Source organism: Panthera uncia, chromosome D1 (assembly GCF_023721935.1).
Source record: "Panthera uncia isolate 11264 chromosome D1, Puncia_PCG_1.0, whole genome shotgun sequence".
NCBI lineage: Eukaryota > Metazoa > Chordata > Mammalia > Carnivora > Felidae > Panthera > Panthera uncia.
Genome location: NC_064808.1, coordinates 41222732 through 41248146, shown reverse-complemented (window position 1 = coordinate 41248146; position 25415 = coordinate 41222732). Strand labels below are relative to the sequence as shown.

At 37.3% G+C, this 25415-nt stretch overlaps 1 protein-coding gene across 26 annotated transcripts in view; it reads right to left on the bottom strand.

Moving 5' to 3' along the window:
- SOX6 (SRY-box transcription factor 6) overlaps nucleotides 1–25415 on the bottom strand; it is a 687546-nt gene that overhangs the window by 12699 nt on the left and 649432 nt on the right. For 22 of the 26 annotated variants that reach the window (XM_049617879.1, XM_049617886.1, XM_049617897.1 and 19 more), the window contains one exon: nucleotides 2005–2238. In XM_049617879.1, the coding sequence (XP_049473836.1) occupies nucleotides 2005–2238 (234 nt within the window). The remainder of the gene's footprint in view (nucleotides 1–2004; nucleotides 2239–25415) is intronic. The other 4 variants (XM_049617864.1, XM_049617955.1, XM_049617962.1 and 1 more) reach the window with 1 other exon arrangement.

Sequence of the window (25415 nt, the reverse complement as noted above, 5' to 3'; positions counted from 1 at the left end):
TTCAGAGCTGTACCAATGACAGCACAAAAATTTTTAATGTGGTTTATAGAGGAAGAAGGAAAAGTATTCACTTCTCTAATATTGTTTATAAAGAATTACCTAAACACTTGACGAAGAAGGGATGTGTTTTTTTACATGTATCAAATTGCATTTTTGTGTGTCGCTGGTGGATAAAGCGGTAACAGCTGTGCTGACTGGATGTTAGCTAATCTTCAGTGGAGATTTTTCATACATAAACAAATGGAAAGTCATACAAATCTTCTCTGTAGCCAGCAGTATCCTGGTCTGCTTTAATAGCACATCCATCCCTGTTCTTTCCTGATTGTTGTGCAAAAGTTGTGTAGAAAGTCTACACAGACAGACTTCTCCGTGTTCTGCTGACTCCCAGTAGCTTAAAGCCCCAGTTAACAGAGGATTCTTGGCACTCTTGAAATGCTTGTGCTTCAAAGTTTATATTTTAATGAATACACTTACTATATTCTTAATAATTTTTTTTCACAGGGTGCACACCAAGAATATAGATTCCCTACAGCTGCCAAGATGGAAACAGAGAGTTTCTATGCCCATCTGAGAGCTTACTCATGCTGCTACTAAAATGGCAAAAGAAGAAGAAGAAGAAGAAGAAGAAGAAGAAGAAGAAGAAGAAGAAAAGAAAATTTCAAAATTAGGTATCAAATTCAAGGACAGAGAAACTGATTTTCTTTTAAATGTCTATTAATTAGAAAAACAAAATTAACATGTCCATCAGGAACCTTTTGGTTTCAAAGGTACTTAAATTCAAAAGAATAATACTATCCCTGTGTATATCTCAGAAACTCTAAAAATAAAACCCTACCTAATTGTAGTGACATTTGGCATCCATCTTGAAATTCAAATATCTCAAGGAATAAAAGGGAAAAACTTACTTTTTAACATTTCACCACTATTTGATCTTATGTGTGTTTTAAATTTTCTTAGAGGTTACTGCCTCACAATGTCTCAGAATCAAGTTAAATTATTTATACAGTGACAAAACGTGTATTTGTGTATGTCCAGATCACTGATATTTACTAAGGTTAAATATTTATTGCTTTTGAACAAAACATTTAAAAAATGAAAACCACAGTTTAAGTCTGTAATGTTTTTCAGCTTCTTAAACAGCTCCCTTTGAGATTTTGTCACATCATGACAGCTTAAATAGAACAGTGCCTTCTGTGTTTTTTCTTTTTAAAGAGGAAACATGTTGACTGTAATGCTACATGTTGAATAAAATATGTTCAATATGTTGAACATAATAATTCCAAACTGTATAATCTGCACTAGCAAGCTTTACACTAATAGAACGAGGTTTGAGTTTAATCCTGAGAAACGGGAGAATCACTCTGGCAATTTACCACAAAACGGGCCTCTGCCCTGTGGTCTATGTGTTCAACTCACTGCTATGAAATTTGAACTCGTCATATCTTATTAAAGTAAATGTAGTTTCATTTTACAAGTTTTAAAGTTATCATTAGAGGCACTGTTCAACACTCCATGAATTTCACACTATTTTGGGGCTCACCCTAGTTCCTGACGAGTCCTTTCAGAAGGATATATGAACCCAAGAACACTAAAGCAGAAAACTGTAGGATCTGTGAATGTTTCCAAGGTTTCGGAGCAACTTAGGGATTTAAGAAGACTGAATAAGAAAAGGAGATAAGGCTTGTCTCCACCAATCCGGTTTAGCAGTACCTTTCACAGTTGCCAAATTCACAGTATTAACACACTATAAATAGTTTTGTCTCTAAAATAAGTTTTTTAGTCAGTCCTTCCCTGGCACCTCGTGGATATACAACCCCTAAACCTAAATGCCACACTGAAGGGTGGGGGACACAGAGATGGTGACGAAGTCTCTTGTGGCAGCTTGCTGAGCTACATCTAACCTCTGCAAACCACGGTCTCCCTTAGGTGACAAGTTATGCCCCTGTTTTCCACTCGGGGGGGGCACTCGATGGGTAGGAGGTCAGCATCAGCGACTGCACTCACCTAAGATTTTGCTAATGTTGGAGTTATGCATGTCGGGGAAGGCCTGAAGGATTTTCCTCCTCTCATCCTTCGCCCAAACCATGAAAGCATTCATTGGTCGCTTGATGTGTGGCTCGCTGCTGGCCCGGCTGCGGGCATCCCTGTAGACTCGTGCTTCAGCCACAGTGGCGCCTCCTGTTGGCCAACAATAATACTGCTGTAGTTTAGCTGCAGAGCCATTCATTGCTTTACTTCCTGTAATGTCAGGGCAGGAAGAACAAGATGGGTGCAAACATTATTATCTGAGTAACGTAACACAGCTTGCCGCCTGGTTCAGCTGTTTTCCCTACGCCCTTCTCTTCATTTTAAGTGACCTCTTGGAAGAAGACAGTTTCAAATGACAATTCTATAGGCCCTTCTGATGGAGGCCTCAAAGACACTGGGCAGAATTAATTTTGTATGTTTTATGCACCTAGTACATTTTTACTACAGGCACTTGCAGGTGGTGATTGTGCAATGACTGGCATTATTTTATGGTAACCTTTCCTGATGCGAGTCTTCCCTTCAAAAGCAGGCTCTCACCTATCATCTTAGCCTCATTTGCCAAAAACCGCAGCCACTTCAAACTATCTCTTTACCTCAAATAGAATTCTCTTTCACAATATTGTGCCCTCTCCAGCACTCCTCTCGCTGCCTGGAAGCCCTTTCTACTCCTTCATGAGGTCCCACTAAGTCCCACTCATCCTTCAAGACCTAGTCACGTGTGGTGTGCTTCATGAATTAGTAAATTCAATAGAAAATATTAATTGAGCAATTACTATGAGTTAGGCATTATGGCAGCAGTTAGGGATGCAAAGGTAAATAAAAACAATCCCTGCGTTTAAGGAGCGCACAGATCAGAGGGGATACGGGCCCCAGGCAGTTATAATAGTGTGTGATAAATGCTGTAATACTGCAGTATACAGGGTACCAGAAGGGCATCAGACAAGACAGTCAGCAAATGCCTCTTAGGAAAGGTGAAGGGTAAGCTCTCTTGTGGAGGATGAATAATTATCACGTGAATAGGGGGAGGCAGACGGGAAGGGTAATTCAAGCCATTGGAGCAGCATTCACAATGACGTTCCCCAGGCTGCATTCGTTCCTTTTTCTTTTATGCTACATGAAATTACTTGTTTATGTGACTATCTCTCTCTAATCTTTCCACTCCATCCAAAGGAATATGAAACCCCTAAAGTTTGTGTTTCTGTTTTACTCATTCTTGTATCCCCGGGATTTCCCACATTGTAGATATTCAATAAATATTTATTAAGTAAAAGATTGGTTTTCAACTTATATGCAAACTAGTAGACTCAAAGGCATTTATTTCAAGGGTCCTGATACAGTTGTCTGCTGTTTAAGGGTAGTCCTTTAACATTCCCCTATGAAACTCTATCTAAACCTCTGATATTTTATAGTTTCTGAAGAGATGACTGTAGCTAGTAACATGCTAGATTGAAAGTTCCTTGACAATAAGGCAGGAACTGGCTCTCCTTCAACTGCTGTCTCCCTAGGCTCTGGTGAAGCACTTGGCATATAGAGATTGAATTAGTAAAATATGTTAAATTGGTGAATGAGTAAATGAGTGAATAAATGAATGGACACAGCTCTTGCTTGTTTTCAAGAACGCTGCTAGTGTCACATACTGATATACGCTTTGCAGTGTGGTATCTACGACATATCCCCCTATAGATTGAAAACTTCTATAGTTAAACATAAGGTGGTTCGACTGATGGCCTCAGCCAGGTTTTCTGCTACATAAACAGGAAAGCCAACTCCCAAAAGTTTAGAAGCAAAATACACATTAAAACCAACATTTCCACTTTCTGGAAAAAGTAAAGCCTTTCAGCTCAGTGGAGTGATTATACAGGAACAACATGACCCAATCAATCTCTGGCCCTTCTACTCTATTTCTAGATACCTTGATTAAGTAGAAATTTGTTTGTGTCAGAGCTAGTAATAAATTAGAACATTAAAGTGCACTATTATTTGACAAATATGATCATCATTTATAGCAAACAAAAGACAGGATAAAGGGGCCCCGACTGGCTAATATTATCAATTCTTTTCTAAACATGAAAGAGGGCAGAGGGGCCACTTTGCAAAGACCATGCAAAAATAATATATTGTATAAACAGCCCTTCTTTTAGGCCTACTAGACAGAATGATCCCTTACATGAAACGTCTCGGATCCCAAGATGCATAACTAATCTGCTACCTTTTTGCCACCATACCCACAGTACATTAATTTCATTTAAAATGCACTGACCATACAGGATAAATTGATTTCACTTTATATGGGTTTGACAGCCATGTTTATTGTGCAGTGAAATGTAGTGTAGCTTCCAGCTGACAATATCCATCAACACAGGGCAATATGCTGACTGCTGGGCCAGATGAAGGCATACATTACTCTGGAAGTGAAACACTCATTCAGATACGACAGTGTCTTCTCCTGAGGATCACCATGGTAATTTATGATGCCCTCAGTGCCATTACTTTACAACTGACATGGATTCAGCAATTTATATACTTGCATGCATGCACATAAAAGGAGACAGGCTTGTGGAGAATGTCAGAGGCAAAAACATCTCAATAGTATTCTAAGGTAACTACTATGCCACAGGTGATTAACATTTGAGATTTGCTTTTACCGTCATAGCTTTCTCTCTACCTCTAGCAAAACCAAATAGTCAGCTTCCATTTATTTGTTCATTTAAAAGATGTATTTCATTGTGAATGGGAAGTTTTAGTCTCCTATGGACTGATGGAAATCATGGTGGCTTTTCAGACTCGGCTCTTAGTAGATCCTCTACTCCATACCAGTTGATTCTCTCAGACATGCCATACATATGCCCAATCTCTCTCCCTCTCATTCTGTACCTCAGTCTTAACAAACACTTCCTATTCTTCTTTCAAGGAACAGAGCTCAGGTCTCACCCCACCAACTACCCTACATCAACCTTGCCCCTTTCTCCCATAGTGCATGTTGTCTACATGACATTGAATTCATTTACAGAGCAGATATCTGGGGCTCACCATAAATTGAGAAATTCAAGCACAGTACAAAGTATAAAAATGTGAATGAAGAAATAGAAAATAGAAAATGCATCTCTTTTATCTTGCCTCCTCTCCTCTCTTCCAAGGAAAGTCAAGTAAAAATGAATGAGGACATAGAAATGAATGAGCTAAATTAGGAATGTTATATCAATGAACCAAGATTTGAGTAGAGACTTATCCATGGAGACCAAGGTTTGAAACCACTTTTATACTGGACTGATATGTGATCAGAGTCAGAATTTTAAGAAAGTATTAAGAGGGCACAAAACCAAAAGAATATTTAGAAAGTGCTCCTTAACTTACCTAAACTTTGCTTCATAAGACAAAATGATTAGGGAATTATTGTGGCAGCAGTAGAAATACATATGACTGGATATGTGTGTATAAAGTCCAAAATTTTAAAATGAAGATTGTATATTATATAAACCTTTTTAAACACATGAGGAAGATTCTATAGGATACTATAGAATTGTTTTCAAAAGGTGTGCTATTATTAGTCTGAACATTTGAAGCCTAAAATCCACTTTCTGTTATAATTAAAATCTACATATCAAGTGTAACTTCATACTGCTTCATTCATTTTTGAAAATAACACCAAGCTAAAAAAAAAAAAAAAAAAAAAAAAAAAAAAGCACTTCATTCTAAAATAGCCAATACTAGGGCACCTGGGTGGTTCAGTTGGTTAAGCATCAGCTCTTGATTTGGGCTCAGGTCACAATCTCACAATCTCACAGTTTGTGAGATTGAGCCCTGTGTCAGGCTCTGTGCTGTGTGGAGCCTGCTTAGGATTCTCTTTCTCCCTTTATCTCTGCCCCTCCCCCACTGCCCGCCCTCTCTCTCTCTCTCTCTCTCTCTCTCAGTAAACAAACAAACAAACAAACTTCAAAAATAAATAAATAAGCGGTGCCTGGGTGGCTCAGTCTGTTTGGTGTCCGACTTCAGATCAGGTCATGATCTCACAGTTTATGAGTTCGAGCCCCATGTCTGGCTCTGTGCTGACAGCTCGGAGCCTGCAGCCTGCTTCAGATTCTGTCTCCCTCTCTCTGTCCCTCCCCCATTTGCACTCTGTCTCTCTCATAAAAATAAATAAACATAAATAAATAAATAAATAAATAGTCAGTGCTCTCCGTCAGAATCCAGAATGGTCCTAGGGAATGTCTCACAATTCTATGATGGAGTGCCTTTTACTTTTAAGAGCAGAGGAATCATTTGTGAGTTCAATGTTCATGATACATCTCCTCATGGAAAGCAGTTAGAGAAAGCCTAGACCAAAAGCTATGTACCTAGAGACTACTACTTTCAGGCCGACCTAAGTGTCTTTAATTAAAAGCAATAGAAATCATAAATGACAGGTACTGAAAGGCCAGGAGGTCAATAACACCACACTAGGCACCACGGGAAAGAACTGTTCCCTGTACACCAGGAATTCCTGCTCTCTTCAACTTCTCCAGGGGGCTTGGTTTGATTAATTCATCCTTTGTCTCCCATATCATAGTTCAGTAAAGGCAAACTTTCAGTTAGACAAAGAAAGATAGTCTATGGGTAGAAAACAGAAATTGCCAAGGCAAAGACCTCCTTAGGAATTTGTGATTTAAATGATTTAAAATGAAGACAGAAAGTTGAGTTTTTCCAGGTGGGCTGGAAAGAAGGCCAGTGTAACCATCATAGCCTATGGCAATGGTCCTGAACTAATCCTAGAGAGGCCCCCTTCCTGGGTAAATTCCAAGGGTTATGTGAGTGAATGAGTAAGTGGTAAGTGTTTGGTATGTGTGTTCTTCCCTAAAGAAGAACTTTGGCTAATTCTATAATGTGCCTAGTAATCATTTATTTATGCATTAATTCAGCAAACACTTCTGACAAATTTCAGATAGACCCAACATTGTGATTGGGTATACAAAGAATGATAACACATGTGCCTTTTTTTAAAGGGATTTGGTCCAGTGAGGGAAACAGACACATAAATAGAAAATTACAAAACAGCATAAGTGCCAACAAAGGTAATTTAAAAGTACTATGAAAGCAGAGGAGAGGGGCTACTAATGTTGTTGGAAGGAACAGAGATGAATATCAGGGAGGCTTCAGAGATGCAGTGGTGCTTGAGCGGCATCTTAAAGGAAGAGGAAAAATTTACCAGCAGGTATGGGTGCGAAAGTATTCTAGGCTGGAGAATCTGTGTGAATAAAGACACAGAGATACAACAAAATGGTGGTAGAGTTTTAGGGAATAAAAAGAAGCTGACTCTGGCTTGGGCTTATAGAAGAATATAGGGGAGCACCAAAAGATGAAATTAGAGAAGTAGAAGACAGATTTCTAGGTACCTTGAATGCCAAGTGAAGAAGTCTTCAAAGTTTTTAAGTGGGGTAGTGACATGAACAAATATATTCAAGAAGACATCAAAATGGAAATCAAATGAGAAATTACCTCTGAATAATTCTCAATAAATCTCAATGATTACTAATGAACTTATAATAAACCTATAATTTATAATCTGCAATATGCAATATACAGTAAAAGATTACTAGTTGTACAAAAAAAAAACCCACTAAAATATGACCCAGAGATAATAACAACCAAACAAAACAGAACAAACAAATAAAACCTCAACAGAAGGAGAAACTGAGATGACTCACATAGTGTAATTAACAAACAAGAGCTTTAAAGTAACCATTATAAATATGTTTGAGAACTTAAAAGAAAAGATTGTCATAATGAATACATAGACAGGGTCAGGGGATGCTTCAGCAGGGAAATGAAACTTGAAAGAGAAATGGAAATTCTAGAACTGCAAAATATATTTGAGATGAAAATTCACTGGATTTCACAGAAGTTTGGAGTGCAGATAAAGGGTCAGTGAAGTTGAAAATACAACAAAAGAGGGGTGCCTGGGTGGCTCAGTCGGTTAAGCTTCCGATTTCAGCTCAGGTCATGATCTCGCAGTTTGTGAGTTTGAGCCCCACGTTGGGCTCTGAGCTGACAGCTCAGAGTCTGGAGCCTGCTTTGGATTCTGTGTCTCCCTCCCTCTCTGCCTATCCCCTGCTCACATTCTGTCTCTATCTCTCTCAAAAATAAACAAACATTAAAAAAAAAAAAAAGAAAAAACATCAAAATCAAAAGGAATAAAAAAGCTAAAAACATAAACAGAGACTCAGCAATATGTAGAACAACACTAAGAGTCCTAGAATATGTGTAACTGAAGTTCCAGGTAGAAGAGAGAGAGAATCATGACTGAAAAATACCTGAAGAAACACTGGTTGAAAATTATCTGAATTTGGTGAGAATCATCAACTTACAGGTTCAAGATATTCAGGTAAGTGCAGTTAGAATAAATACAAAGAAAACCACACCTAGACACTAGTCAAACTGCTGAAAACCAAAGACAAAGGGAAAATTTCAGAGAAACAGGGCACATTACATACAAAGTAACAATAATATAAATAATCACTAATTATTCATAAGAAACAATGAAGGCCAGAAGACTAAAGAACATCTTTAGAATGCTGAAATTAAATAAATCAATTCAGAGATGGCTCAAATTCAGAACATATTCTCCAAAGACAAATGTGAAATATATTTCCAGATAAATAAAAGCTGAAAAAATGTATTACTTGCAGACTCATACCAAAAGAGATATTCAAAAAAATCATTCAAGATGAAGGGAAATAATTTCTGACAGAAACTTAGATATTCATGAGGAAAGGAAGAGCATCAACAATGATAAATGTGACTAAAAAAATAAAAACAAAAAAATCCCTCTTTGTTTCCTCTCTGGATTTCATTAATAAACAGCTGATTTTGTATATGTTTTTAAAAGACAAGGAACTATTTAATATAAAATATAACACTGTACTGTGGGACTTATAAGAAGTAAAACATGAGAACAATGGCACATTAGCACAAAGGATAAGGTACTAACTGGTATTAAGTTGTTAACGGTTTATTTTATAAAAAGTGGTATAATTTTAATTGTAAGAAGACTCAAAGATTCATAGTAAATCACTAGAAACAACAAGTAAACAAAATACAAAAAGGTATAGCTAACATGCCAGTAGAATAATTCAAATGGAAGACTGAAAAAGGACTGAAAAGGAGACAGTAAAATGATCAGTGGTTGCCATGGGTCAGGGAAGGAGTGATGAACAGACAAGACACAGAGGATTTTTAGCACGGCGAAAATACTCTGTATGATTCCTAATGATGGATATATGTTACTATACATTTGTCCAAATCCATAGAATGTGCAATACTTAGAGTAAACACTAAGGTAAACTATGAACTTTGGGTCATTATGATATGTCAAGATAGGTTCATCCATTGCAACAAATGTACCACTCTGGTGGCGTATGTTGACAACAGGAAAGCCCATGCATGTGTCGGGGAAAGGGCAATCCCTGTATCTTTCCTTCAAATTTACTGTGAATCTTACTGCTCTAGAGAAATAAAACTGTAATAATAATAATAACAACAATAACAAAAACAGAAGAAAAAATAGCAAATTGTAAGACTTAAGCCCATCAAATTCAATAATGACCTTAAATATAAACAAATTAAATAATTCAAATAAAATCACAGATTCAGCATGGATAGAGTTGAAATCAATGAAATACAAAACAGATACAATAAAGACAATTTACAAAGCCAAGGATTAATCATTCAAAAAGATCAATAAAACTGATAAACCCCTAGTAAGACTGATCAACGAAGAGAGAAAACAAAAATACCAGTATTTGGATTGAAAGAGGGAATTTTACTATAGATATTACTCACATTAAGAGAATAATAAAAGACTATTGTAAATAACTTAATTCCAATAAACTTAAAAACAGATAAAATGAATAAATTTCTTGAAAGACACACACTACTAAAATTTACTCAAGAACAAATAGAAAACCTAAATACTAGTCTAGCTAATAAAGAAACTATATTTATAACCAACAACCTTCTCATGAAGAAAAATTCAGTCCCAAATTGTTTCACTGCTAACTCTTTCAAACACTTAAAGAAAAATTAAAATAATTTTATACAAAATAGGATAAGTAGAGTTGGAAAGAGTGGCCCCAAATTTATTTTATGAGGTGGCATCATACCCTGACAAAGATTTGAACATAAATGCCAAAATTCTTAATAAAATATTAGCAAATTAAATCCAGAAATATGTAAAAGAGATAATAAATCATGATTAAGTAGAATTTATCTCAGGAATATAACATTAATTTAACTTGTGAAATCAGGCAATGTAATTCACTATATAACAAAACAAAGGGAAAAAACATGATCATCACAATAGATTCAGAAACTGGTTTTTACAAAATTCAATACCCACTCATGTTAAAAGCCCACAGGAAACTAGTAATGGAAGAGAACCTCCTCAGTGTGATAAGGGGCATTTAAAAAGAACCTGTAGGACATCATACTTATTCCCCTAAGAGTGAAGAACAAGGCAAGGGATGTCTACTCTTACCATCGCTTATCAACACTCTTCTGCAGGTAAAGAAATAGAAAGCATCAAATTGGAAAAGAATAAGTAATTCTATTTGTATTCATAGATAATATAATTGTTTATATAGAAAATCCTAAGGAACCTGCAAGATAATTACTAAAACTAGTAAGTGAATTTAGCAATACTGCATTATACAATATAAAAGTACAGAAATCAATTGTATTCCTATATACTAGCAGCAGACAACTAGAAAATAATTTTTTTAGGTTTTCATTCATAATAGCATCAGAAAATAAAACACTCACAAATAGATAGAACCAAAAAAGTATGCAAGACCTCTACACTAAAAACAATACATTTTTGAGTTAAAGAAGACCTAAATAAATGGAGGAATACACCATGTTCGTAGATCAAAAGAGTCCAAATTGTTAAGATATTAATTCTTTCCAAATTTATCTACGTATTCAACCCATCCTCAATAAAAAATCTCTGAAAGACAATTTCTTTTAGAAATTGACAACTTGATTTTAAAATTTACATAAAAAATAAAGCAGTAAGAACAGCCAAAACAAACTTGAAAAAGTTGGAGGAGTCACACTACTCAATTTCAAGATTTACAGTACAAATACTTTGTAACATTTGTAAAAAAAACAAACAAACTAGACTTAAAAAGACAGCATGACATAGGCAAATCGACCACTAGAACAGAATTTGAGAGTCCAGAATTAAACCTTCACATATATGGTCAATTTTCAATAAAGACTTGGGCTGTCAAAGTGGGAAATGACAGTCTTTTCAACAAGTAGTACTAAAACAAGTGGATAAATATGTGGAAAAAAGTGAGCCTTGACCTCTTATCACATACTACTCCCAACAATTAATTTGAGATGAATCATAACAAACCACAAGCAAAAACTCAATGAATACATAAGAGAATATTTTAGTAACATTGGAATAAGCAAAGATTCTTAGATACAGCATATAAAGCACTATATATATAAGAAAAATGATAAGATTAACTTTACCAAATTAAGACTCTGCTCATCACAAGTCATTGTTAAAAAATGAAATGTCAAAGCCCAGACTGGGAAGAAATATTCAGAATACACATATCTGACAAGAACTTATATCAAGAATAGATGAAGAACTACAGAAAAATATCAATCTAATTTAAAAATGGCAAAAGACATGAACACTTTACAAAAGATATAGTTATCTTTTGATAACAATGAACACATGAGAAGGTATTCCATATCATTAGTCATCAGGAAAATACAAATGAAAGTCACAGTGGATACCGCTTTCTACACACTGGAATGGCTTACAACACTAAACATTGGCAAGAATATGGAGCAACTGGAACTCTTAATATATTGGTGGTGAATGTGTCAAATGGTGTAACCATTTTGGAAACGGCTTGGCAGTTTCTTATAAGGTAAAATATATACTTACCAGTGACTCAGGATTTCCACTTGTAGGTACTTACCCAAAACAAATAAAAACTTTGTCCAGAAATAGATTTATGCAAGAATTATCACAGCAGTCTTATTCATAATAACCAAATAATGAAAATAACTGGAGAATGGACAAATTGTAGTATTTTCATGCAAAGGGACATTATTCAAAATAAAATTGTTTTAACACTTAGTTTTTTAAAAAAGCAAAAACAAAGAACCAAAATAAAGTAGAAAACCAAAGAAACAAAAGTGATTTTTCCTGAAGGTTTTTTTCCCCTCTGTGGACCTAGCATACTCTGGCCATTGTGAACTCAAAAAGTTGGTCTCATTGACTAAAATAATGATGATGATAGTGATGATAAATATATATGTATATATGTATATATATTCAGTAGGGCAAAAAGCATCTTGGTAAAAAGCAACATAAATATATACCATTGGGTTGCTTGATAATCACAGTATTTTAGGTTACTTCAGTCTATCAACAGAATAGTTGATTTTCACATGTGGGATTCTGGAAAGAGTTACATGATACAGTTAATAGTCCCTTATTTGGGTTAATAGAAATAATGGTAATGAGTGCATCAGAAACAAAAATATAGAAGATGAAGGAATTTTAGAAGGGGGCTTGAAAAATTAAGAAAGATGGAGGGTATTAATTTCATCATGTTTATCCCATCAAATCTTACTATTGTAGAAATCCAACTCACTGTGCTGTAGGAATGGCTGACAACTGTCTGTCTATGATTGTGGAAGTTCCGCTAACTTCACATTCCTGCTTATTGCCAGAAAGTGAATTTACTTTCATCATATGAAGGCTGCTTGGAATTCAAATTTGATTTCTTCTTACAAAAACAAAACAAAATGAAACACAAAACAATTTTACTATCCTAGTGGTTTACTTGGCAGGAAAAGACATTCCATGGCTGAACAAGAGTCTTTCTTAATCATTAGGGTGATGTGTTCATCCTCTGAGAAGGGATGCCAGGGTAGAGACTATGGTTTGTTCTTTGTGTCTTTTATACAAGATTAGCTGGATAGGTTAGCAAAGAAACCTACTGATGGGTGCCATGATTTGAAGAAGGCAAATACAAAATATGGATGCATAGGTCTTCTGAGCTAGAGCCTGGTATAAAAATAGGAACCAGTGGCACAAGAACAAAAGATAAATTACCTGTGGTACTTTGATTAAGGTGTTAATTCTTCATTTGTTCAATGTGGGGGAAGTCCACAGGTAAATTTTCATTTCCTTGATTTCATCTTAAAGTTCCTTAATCCCACTAAAAACAACTACCTTACTTAAGTTGAATCTAAAGTTCAACTATTGAACTTTATAGCAAGTAATTCACTGAATAAACTAGATAGATAAGTAGATGATAGATAGATGATAAATGGATAGATAGATAGATAGATAGATAGGAATAGTATACACATAATGAAAAAATTCCATTGGGAATTTGGGAAACAGACATTTCACTAGACTAAACTGGAGGTCAGTTTCCAGGACAGACATACCATGCGTTTTAAGTAGTTTTACATACAATGATATTTACAAAGTGCTTTCAGTAAATACATTATCTGAATTCTCCTCACAATGCTTTGAAATCGATAGGAGGGTAGATATATTTGCCTCACTTGACAGATGAGCAAACCAAGGCTCAGAGAGGTTGTCCTACCTTCCTCTGTAATAACCAGTTAACGATATATTGCTAATAAGGAGTGGAGCCAGATCTAGAACTTAGGCCGTCTGACTTTCAGTCGAGTTCACTTCCCCAACCCGAAAGCTACCCCAGTCACTGATTATTTCAGTGATCTGAAATAACCGAATGTCAAAGCCCACCATTCCCTGGCAGGAACATTATTTTCCCCCTGTAAGGATGCCATTTCTCTGCCACAGCTAAGCACATTAGAGGAGTCCATTACCAGTTATGAAGTTCATGCCACTGTCTAATTGGTCTCTGAAATACTGCCCCACCAAAGATGCAAAGAAAGCACGAAGGACTGAAATTATAGCAGGAATTAAAATGATGCCGTATTAATACATTCCTTAGTTGCGGGATTATGAGCAAGTGTTATTGTGGAGAAGGCTTCTATTTTTTTCCTATTGGAAACTCCATTCTCTTTAAAAGATCAACAAGAAGAACCAAAAGGGAATTCCCTAAGGTCAGCTCTGAGGAAACATAAACCTCTAATTCAATAACTCTGCTACTGCTCTGAAAAAAGGCTTTATTATTGCAACATCCATATGGAGCCAATTGGACATTAATGACTAATCAATCCCTCCCCTTTCTATTCTACTTAAAGTGTCACAAACCATGTTTAGATTAGCCCATTTCCTGCTTAGGATTGCTCAAGATGTCTTTTGTTCTTTCAGGACCAGCCTGATGGAGGCAGCTTAAACAAACACACGACCAGAGTGGCGCAGGAGTTATAAAGTGCCATATGTGAATGAACAAAGGGGCTATACTAAAGCCTTTTGTGGTATTTGTTAATGTTTTTCATCTGAGCTTAAAAAGGCTTAATGACTTTGTGGTGAGCTGATGCATGTGGCTCGTGGCTTTGCAAAATGAAGGAAATTCTAACCAGTGATATACCAGTCTGTATTTTCAAGAGTCTCTTGCTTTCAGTTTGGTGCCCGTGTTTACTTTTTTTTTTTTTTTTTAATTCTCAAGTTATATTTGCTTTACACAGATAGCTAAACAGAGCCCTTTATCTTGTTTCAACTGTAGGATCCAAGGGCAACTGGGATAACTTATGTGATTCTTTCTTTTTAATGACTTGAAAGTAGCAGAGAACATCAAATATTCTACTTATTATCTGTTTGCTATTTGTATGCACAGGAGGACAGCTTACAAGCTGTTGAGCCCAGGCAAAAAGACATCATTTAAGTCTGAACCAGAGACCACTGTGGATGAAATAAGACAATAATAGGTTCTGGCTTCCTAAGTTTTCAGGAGCACCAGGCTCAGATTCAAGTAGATTCCCTTGGAGAATACAGAAGCTGGTAAAAAGCTGGTAGACTAAATAATTCATGTTGCTCAGAGGCTTCTGGCTTCATCCAACTCAATATACTACCATAGACTCTACATGAAATTAAGGAGCACAAACCAAGATGAAGCAAATCTCAGAATTAGTTAACAAAGATACTACTAAATCCATCCTCTTGTTTCCATCCTTATTACTCATCGATTGCCTTGGCCTCACTGTCTCTGCTGGACTGTTATAAATACTAGCCTTCTAACTGATGTGCTTACTTCCAGATTTGAGTCTCCAGTCCCTACTTACATACTTCTTCCTAATTTCAGCCAGAGTATACCATCACAAATGCAATTCTGACCAGACTACTCTATATGTAAAAGTTTTCAATGGTTCCCTGTTGCCCAAAAGATGAAGTCCTAGGCTCTCCATGACCTGGTCCTCTACCTATGTCTCCATAGTTCCAACTTTGGCTTCTCCACTTCAAACTTTGTTTGATTTATAATATTGAACTACTTTTAGTTATCCATACCCCATGTTGTTTCATACTAAGCATTCAGTCTTTTCTTTTCCTAGAATTTTCTGTCCACCTTTAAAATCACTTATTCTTCGACTCAGGACAGGGATGATCTTCTCTAGGCAGTCCTGCCTAGTGTATCAGTTTGGGCTAAGTATTTTAGGCTCCCATGGCATCCTATGCATACCTTTATTTTAACATTTACCATGTTTTACCCAAATTATCAACTGTGTGTGCCCACCTTCTTCACAAGACTGTGCGCCCCAAAAGGGGCAGGGATGCTTCCCCAAGGTCTGGTACACAAGTGGGCATATGGTAAGTACTCAAATGTCACAATGGAGAGAAGTAGACATCTTCAACTGTGAAAATTTTAGAGTGAGACTCAGATGGCTACCTGTTGCATTAGAAACTGATAATTTCTGAAATCGGATTTTGTATAAATCCTATTTTATTTCTTATATTCTGTAAAATACCTTGCCTTACTTGAGCATCTGTAAAATAATAAGGCTTTGAAGGGAAAATATACCCATAGTTGTTTGGGACTCAGAGATCATTGGTTCCGATCTTAGTTCTTTTATTGACTTGTCCTGTTATACAGTCCTGAAATCCCAGCTTCCTCACTTCCTGGGTAATCTTGAAAGGATGAGTTTTTTTGGAAATATTAAATCTGAAAGCTATTCTAACATTGTAGGGTGTGCATAAATACATACAACTGAAGCAGGTATTCAAACAGACCTATGATGGGAGCTTCCCTAGATAGCAGAGTCATTAGGAAATAGATGAAACATGCTCATAGAATCAGAGAATTTTAACACGAGAAGGATATTAAAGATCATCTAATTCACATTCCTTATTCCACATGAGGAAACTGAGATTTACAGAGGTTAAGTTGTCCAGGTCTCACAGTTAGTAACTGGCAAATATCACAAGAAACTCAGATGCAACTATCTCTTAAGTTTCACACTTGCCATCAGAAGAAATGTCTAAAACGGTCAACTGAATTGCTTCAATAGCATCTAGACTTGGCTTTTAAAACTCCACAAAATTCATTTAATTGGTTTCTCTTCTCCATTTCATTTGTTTCAGGGAATTTTCCTTTTATTAGAATGAGAGATGTAGATACTGGGTGCAGTAGTAACTAAATTTTTTATTAGGTTATTGTATGGAAATCATATTAGAAGGATTTTGGCCACTCAACTCATTTCCATAATCTGCCAAAACTTCTTTGCCCCGAGAATCTGGTGAAAGTATTTGAAAGGTACTTAATATGTGTATGGTTTGAAAGATTTAAAAAACTTTCAAAAGTTTCTATTTCTTGGGGTGCCTGGGTGGCTCAGTTGGTTAAGCATCTGACTCTCGGTCTCAGCTTGGGTCATGATCTCACAGTTCATGGGTTCAAGCCCGGTGTCAGGTTCTGTGCGACAGTGCAAAGCCTGCTTGGGATTCTCTCTCTCTCTTCTTTTCTCTGCCCCTCCCCTGTACTCTTTTTCTCTCTCCTTTTCAAAATAAATAAATAAGCTTAAATAAAAGTTTCTAGTTCTCTTTTTTTTCCTTCTTTTTAATGAAAACCAACAGGGAAAAGCTACTCCAACAAAAGCAACCAACTCAATCAGCTCATCTTGCAGAAAAATGGGAGTCAGTGTGGCTTAGATCTGGGTTTTAACTCTATATTTGATCTTCCCTAAGTTGGGAAAATTATTTCCTTTCTCTAAAATGGTAATCTCGTCTCCTTACAAAAGAGAGTTAATCATTTCTACTTGGCAGGATCCTTGTAAAGATTAAATGGGAATGTAAAATTTCTTAGCTCAGTGACTGGATCCCAGGAACCACTCACTAAACAGTAGTCGCCCGTAGAAATAGTAGCAGTAATAATGGCAAGAGAGAAGTAATAGAGTCTATTCCAGTACCTAGGACATATCAAGTGCTTTCAACTCATATTTGTTCCCTTTCCAGTCTTTCCCCATACCTGAGTGATGTGTCCTATACTACATAGTCCTGTCCTTCAGAGTAGTTATAAAACGACCCACAAGTTAGCTGGGGAGTGTAATTTACTACTTAATGGAGTGTCCTCTGCCCCAAAGTTAAAAATATTTAAAACAGTCTCTATGATAAAAAGCTAAAATGTACTGAATATGCATAGGACCTAACCTCAAAAGACCATCTCATATCCCCCAGTTCCCACATGTGGAAACTATAACCTGACTATGCTGCTCAGTCCTGGCCAGAATTTATGGATCAGCTTTTTATAAAGGACTCATCGGAATAACAAAGGATTAGGATTCTTGATCGAGATACTGTGATAAATGAAGGGCAAGGTAGTTTCAGGGACATTTGACAATTGTTTTTCTTTTTCCTCTACTAGTAGTTCTGTAAGTCTGCAACATGGAGTAGACTTTTCCATTTTGTCCTCAGGTATGATTGGCCTTCCCAGTGAAAAGTGAGCTTATATTGAAGCAGCACAAAATGATTTCTCTCCCATGAAATATATATGTAAACCAGTAAACTGCAATTTGTATTTTTAGTATAAATTTAAAATGGTTGAATACATTGCTTATGAAATTATCTCTGGGGCTGAGACTTGGGATATTAAGTTTTAGTTCGGAGTTACTTCTTTACAGCCTACTCCTAAATTTAACAGTCTACAGTATAATGCAAATGTCAATGGATTCTTACACACTTGCTTCCCTCTGGTACCAAGACCCAATATGGGGCATCATGTCTACGGGTAAGTATTCATTGAACAAAAACAACTGAAAAAAACCCTCTCCACTAGTAAGTACAAGAGAGAACAATCTGTTAGACATCCATCAGTCCCATCAGACTAAGTGAAATCATACTTTAATGAGTAATATACCCAGGAAGAAAAGAAGTGTTTTTAATATGACTTGAATGAAAACCCTCCCAACACATACTCAGCTCTCTGATGATGCTATATGAAAAGATGCCCATTGAACATCCGCCCGGAAACAATATTAAACAAAACACAAGAATAAAGAGATTAACAGATTCCCCAGACTAAATGAACTGCTGCTTTTCCATTATTTTTAACTTCTGTAGTCTAAGTTAATCTTGAACAATTAAAGGTTAATGGCTGTTTATTTGGTAGCAAAGTTCAAATTCTTGAGCCTGGCATTCAAGGCCATTCACAATATGGAACCCAGGTATTTCTATAACCTGCTCAATTCCTTAAGTATTTACTGAGTATGAATATATGCACGACTTTTGCTGGGCTTGGTAGGGAACACAAGGGTGAGGAAAGTCATTCTTCCCTTCTGGAACTTTGTTATGAATATCTGTATGCTTTACTGTTCCTGCATCTGCTTGGATTATTCCCTCAACTGAAAGTTCTTCCCCTTCTCTTTGCTCATCCAAACCTGGGCTTATCTCTACCTGTATTTCTATCAGGACTCCAACAATCACTGTTTTTCACAAAGCACTGTAGCTTCCTCCTCTAAATAGCACTTTTATTTTTCTGTTTCTCTAATGATGCACTTGAACATGTAACACCTTAGGTTGCTTTGCTTTCTGTGTGTGCTAATATTATAATCCCAACCACATTACTAGCTCTTGGACAATAGAGTGAAGTCCATCTGTTAAGAAATCTTTCCCTCCATGCCCATATGTGCTGTACACATAAGAGGTAATCAGCAAATTATAACTTAAACATGAAGGTAAAATGGAAGATTGGGGGCCCCCGAACATGGGCAGATCCTGCTTAGAAAGGCCTGGCTATTGGTACTGGCAATTCAGTCTACAAAGAACTATTGCTAAAGAGTACGAAATGATAGGTAGTGGGCACAAGCAAACAGTGTTAGACAAGCAGAGTAAAATGAGACAATGAATATGAAAGAAGGATATATGCAAAAATAAAAATATCTTAAAGAAAAAAGCTAAGAAGTCAGTAAGAGAAAATGAGAAAGAGCTAGCTAGGTGGTTATCAACTTTTTGAAATAAATTATAAGCACAATTATCAGAACTTGAAAAAAAGGAAAGGACCAATTGGGGGGTGGGGCGGGGGGAAGTTTGGCAGAAAGAGTTTAAAAAGTATTCCAAATTGGCCTGGTGCTCTTTAAATTCCACCAGCTTAATGTTGGGCTGAATTCAATAGCCTGTAGACAGCAAGTCAAATGGCTCTTGCTGCCAAGAGAAGATGATTCTGGGACAGGTAACCAGACAAGGTCCATAGCCGAAGGGCTACATAGTCAGTCCAAACATGACAGAGAGACCTCTATCAGCCAGGGTTTACTCTAATATATGTGAAGTAGACATACATAATACTGAGGAAGCATGGACTGATTTTGCAGTCCCACTGGGACCATATGCTGGCTGTTCTTATCTTGGGTCTAATTTTCATGGAAGATGTTGTTAATCTTTTGTGGCCCAGTTTCTGAGACAAGTTGGGGAAGTCCTTCTGTGTGATTCAGTAATAGCATAGACAAGCATTTCTTGACTAGGGTGGATGATATTCAATCAGAAAACTAGACTGTGTGTGTGTGTGTTTGAGTGTGTGTGCATGTGGTGGTGGTGGTGATGGCAGCGGCGTTGGTTTTATATATATATATATATATTGCCATTGACACTTCTTTAGAGAAGAAGCCAGGCCAGTGAGAAACCAGCTACTGGCCAGAGCTAGGTTCCTCAGTAAAGGAAGGCTAGCTCTTTGGGCTTTCTAGCTTAAGCAACTCTGAGAAGCAGGTTGAGTTCCCTTTATGAAGTATTAGGGGATGGAGTTATACAAGAATCTTGACATTTCACTCTCTTGCCCCATCAGGACTATCCATCACTTGGAGAGTTCAATGGAAATTGTTTTCCACCAACATTAAAAGTTATTTGGGAGCTTTTAAGACACAGCAAATATATTTCTTTAAGAGAAGTTTATTTGCTTGTTTAAGAGAGCGGTACTTTATATATAGTGCTGATATAAACTGGTGCACAGGATCCTCTAAAACTGTTTATATCCACAGTAAAATACATTTTTGTGATACTCATACAACAGAGTTAGTCCAGAGCCAAGGGCTTTGTGAACTCTGCTTATCTCCCAGCCTGTGGCTGTTACTCACTCCTCATCAGGCCTTGGGCCTCCCTGGCTACTGATCCTGGTTTCAGACCCCAGCCTGCTGGTTCCATAGAAAATGCTTTGCCTATTCATTTCTCTAAGATTCCTGGAAACACTGTTTTAGGCAGCTATGGAAGGTCAGACCCATAAGCACAGCTCTGATTAGTGCTCCCTTCTGATTTATCTCAGTCTTTTCTTTTAATATATAGGATTCCTCACCTTATCTGCCTAATATGTACTCTAGTGTTTGGATTCCTTCGTAAGCAAAGACATCTCATTATAGAGATGGGATATTTCTATAATAATTTCATTTCTTTAAAGGATGGTGTAGTCCAGAATTGATACTTGTTACATTCTAGTTGACTTAAAGGGAATGATTTCAATTACATGGCAGTATAATAAGACAGTTAAAAAACTGCCAACTAGAAATAACCTAGACCAACTTCCTTAGCTACAGATGAGAACACTCAGGAATGGAAAGTGACCCGCCAAGTGTGGAACAACTGGAATTTAAGTCTCCTAGTCCGTGAGCAAATATCTGAAGGGGTGTCATGTGGAGAAATGGTAAGCTTTATTTTTTGGAACCTAAAAGTCAGACTAGAGCCACTGGGTAGAGGTTATAAGGAAACAGAGACAAATTCTGGCTCCCAATAACAAAGAATTAATAATTAGAATTGGAATGAGCTTCTCAAGAAGTAGCTTTCTGTTAATAGACTAATAGGTGCGTTTGAACAGAATGGAGATGGCCACTTGTTAGGGTTCTATGAAGGGATTTCTTGGCTGGAACTGTGATTTTGATGATGCCACTCCTTTATTCCAATTCTGAGAATCTAAGTGTTGCATGGGAAGCACTGTATTCTGGACTTGAAATAATAATGACTTTCATATTCCAAAGTATAAGCAGTTGTAGCCCTTGCACCCCACCCTAGATTACACTACAGCCCCCCTCTGCTGCCTTGAATGAGCCATGTATCTTCAAACCAATCTTCTCTTTCCACCAGGAATAAGAAGGACCCAGGGAGGGGAAAGGGAATGAGAAAAGTTTCACAGGTTTATCAGAGTGCGAATCAAAGGGTAAGTAGAATTTTTAAGAGAAAAACATTAGTATTAAGTGGTGCATTTTTAAGAAAAAAGAGGAAAAGTTGCATTCTCTCTCATTGGTCTACAATCAGAGAGCTTAAGTTGACAATAATAGAGCTAACCTGAGGTATAAAACATAGAAGCAATCAGAAGTTTGCCAAAAAATAAAGCTTTCAGAAAGGTTAAGGCCATGTTGGCTGGGATCCAATTCACAATTCAGTACAAATCTATAAAAGTCTTCTAAGCAAATCTGAGGATCTGAGAGCAACAGTTCTAAAAGGGACTATTCTGGGTGCACGTATCCATTTCCACTCAAATCAATGCAAGTTTTTTATACATGGAGGACACATCACCACAGTTTCAACCCAGGGTCCAGAAGTCTGGCCAATGATCATCACCACAGTTTCAACCCAGGGTCCAGAAGGTCTTTTTGGATACAGAGTGTGTTTCTTATAAGAAAGATGATCTGTGCACAATAGCTTCCACTTAGTTTTCAACCCAGGGTCTAGAAGTCTGGCCAATGATCATCCCTTTAGGAGCTCAAATTCCCTGATTCCCCACATCAAAATATGGTGCAGCCTTCCTCTGAGGCTGGGACACAATGATTGAACTGTGGAATTAAAAGAGGTGTTAGGAAAATGTTTTCTTACTCAAGATAGTCTGCAAAATGGAAAAAAAAAAGTATCTCTTTAGAGATCCCCAGTGAGAGAGAGAGAGAGAGAAGAAACAGGATAGAAAGAATATGAAAAAGAAGGCAAGTCACAACAGTTATCGCTGGGAGAAGAGAAGGAGAGGAGAGAGAGAGAAAGGAGGGGCCCATCTGTGAAATACAATGAGAGACAGCTGCTCATTAATAAAAAAGAAAAGTTAAAGGGATGTGAAAACTGGATTCAACAAGTGGCACAAATATGCTCTCAAAGGTACTGGTCTCCTCTTTTATTTCTCTGGAAAAAAACTAAGTGGAAGCTATTGTGCATAGATCATCTTTCTTATAAGAAACACACTCTGTGTCCAAAAAGACCTTACTGACAATCTTGGAATTGGAAGGGACCATTTTTAGAGATAATGGAATATAGAACACATCTTTTAAAAGATAAGGAGGCATTAGTCACTTGTTTGCCATCCTTTAGTAAAAGAGCCTTAATCCAAACCTTCCAATAACTGGGCCATCACCCCTCCTACTGTACTTTGCAACCTTGAAATTAGGAGAGTTGGGACAACCATCGCATCTTGCCTGAAGAGAACAAGGAGAGGGGAAAAGTCGATAAGAAGTTAAACAGCTGTTCATCATTCTTAATACATGGTGACTGACTCCACTAATCAAGTCCTCTCTTCCATGTCCCGCATAGGAGCTAACACATTTTATGTGCTCAGTACATAGTAAGCCTTCAACTGCTTCAAAGTATAACAAGACCTTACACATGTTTCCTAAGCCCCCAGCACCAATGAATTTGTAGATTTATAAATATCATGGTGAACAAGAAATGCTGTCTTGTCATATTCAAGCCAAATAACAGCTGGACTTTAAAAATAAAATTTTGAAGGCATTTGCCTTTTATATTTTTAATTTCTGTTTTCCTGGCTTATGGTTTTGTCATTTGATTTTGATGAGTGTTTAATACACACATGCACAGCTGCCTCTTTGGGTGACCTTTCCCTTGCGGCTTCCATGCTCAGAGCTATGAAGCAGGTCCTCAAGTTGCTTAGTAAGTGATATTGGCATTTTCATGACTGCCAGACATTTTCCTGGGAAGCCCAGCTGGACCAGGCCCTCATCTCCTAGGCTGACGTACGTTAGTCACTTCAGAAGCCTCACAGGAGGATGGGGTGCAAGTGGAAGGAGGGCATAGTCCCTTAAGATTGCTGTTCTGCATTATTCACAATAACCAAGACATGGAAACCACCTAAGTGTACCTCGATGGATGAATAGACAAAGAAAATGTGATACACACACACTCCTCTTGAAGGCGTTTTTGTAGATGAATATTATTCATCCACAAGAGAAGAAAATCCTGCCGCTTGCAACAACATGCATGGACCTCGAAGACATTATGCGAAGTGAAACAAATCAGACGGAGAAAGACAAATAATACTGTATGGTCTCAGTTATATGTGGAATCGGAAAAGGAAAAGCTCTGGAACAGAGCAGAGTAGTGGTTTCCAGGGATTAGGGGGAAGGGGAAGGGGAGAGAAGTTGGTCAAAGGGTATAAACTTCTAGTTATAAGATGGATAAGCTCTGGGGAGCTAATGTACAGCATGGAGAGTATAATTAACAATACTGTATTATACACTTGAAAGTTGCTAAGAAAGTAGATCTTAAATTTTCTCATTAAAAAAGAGGCGATCATGGAAGGTGACAGATGTGTTAACTAACCTTGTGGTAATCCTTTCCTAATATACATGTGTACCAAATCATCACATAGTACACATTAAATTTACACAGTGCCATATATCACCATCTGAATAAAGCTGGGAAAAACATTTAAATTGCTGTTCCAAGCCGGAGGAAACATAGACCTGATCACACATGGACTGAGAAGAGGTGGCGAGCTAGGCTAGAGCTGCAGAACTCACCTGGCCATTGAGTTCACCTAAACAGCTTTCGCTCTGAATCTCTGGGCAGCACAACCAAGTCTTGATCTTTTTAACACTTTTCTCAATGACAATTATGCCTGTCTGTCTGTCTGTCTGTCATACACATTTCCCTTTTAATCTTCTGTCTTCCTTCGCTAGACTTTAAACTCCAAGAGGTCAAGAACATATCTGTTTTGCTTCCCTCGGTTTATCTAATGTCTAGTTCTGACACACAGTAGATGCTTAAGAAATGTTTTGTTTTCCTTCATTTCATTTCGTTTTGTTGAGACCACACACTGATTGAAGGAGTTTATAAGCTGTAGTTATTCTTTCACTACGGTTCCTTCTTACTCTTCCTGTGAAGGGAAATACGAAGGAGCAAAGTAGAGAAAGTATTATGTGTACCTGTTATCTACTCTGACTTGCATACGAACTGTAACTCCAGCAGGCTTTGCAATCAGCTCTTACTTGAACAGATGCCAGGAAATATCCTAAAGTCAGCAGAAGGCTGCTACCCATCCCAGCAGTCCTCACAAAGGCAGTGTGCTTCTGTCGATATTAGAGCCAGTAACTTGACTCCATTCATGAACTCACAGTCCCCCAAAAGCACATGAGGTCTCAATGGCAACTCTGGGCAAGCTTCTGAAGGGAGGTTTTCACACGCTCCTTAAGCTCCTGGGCCACTACAGCCCTTCTACTGTTACACTCATCAGGCATTGCTGCTGTGTGTGACAAGGTAACACGAGAGCTGGTGTATGGCATGACTTGCTATATTTAGGGGAGAGGAAATGGGCCATACTGGGGAAGGTCACAAGGAGTTTGTTCAGAAAAGTGAAGGCACCACGGATTTATCTTATATGCAGGGCATGCCGTATAGCATAGTATTTAGAAGCTTGGGTTCTGGAACCAGGCTGCCTGGGATCGACTCTCAGCAATGCGCTTACTAGCTATGTGACCTACGGCAAGTTACTTAATTACTCTTGTCTTTAATATTCTCATCTGTAAAATGGAAAAGAAATAATAATACCTTCTTTACAGAGTTGTATAAGGTTTACATGAGACAAAATGTGTAAAAAGCTTTGCACATTCTCTTGCATGTAAGTGCTTCAGAAATGTTTGCTAACAAACAACACAACAACAACAAAAAACAAATTAACCAGGAAATTGGTCTGAATCCAGACAATCTGGGTATTAAATGGAATTTCTAAGAATATTTCTATACAATATTGTGCTCTATA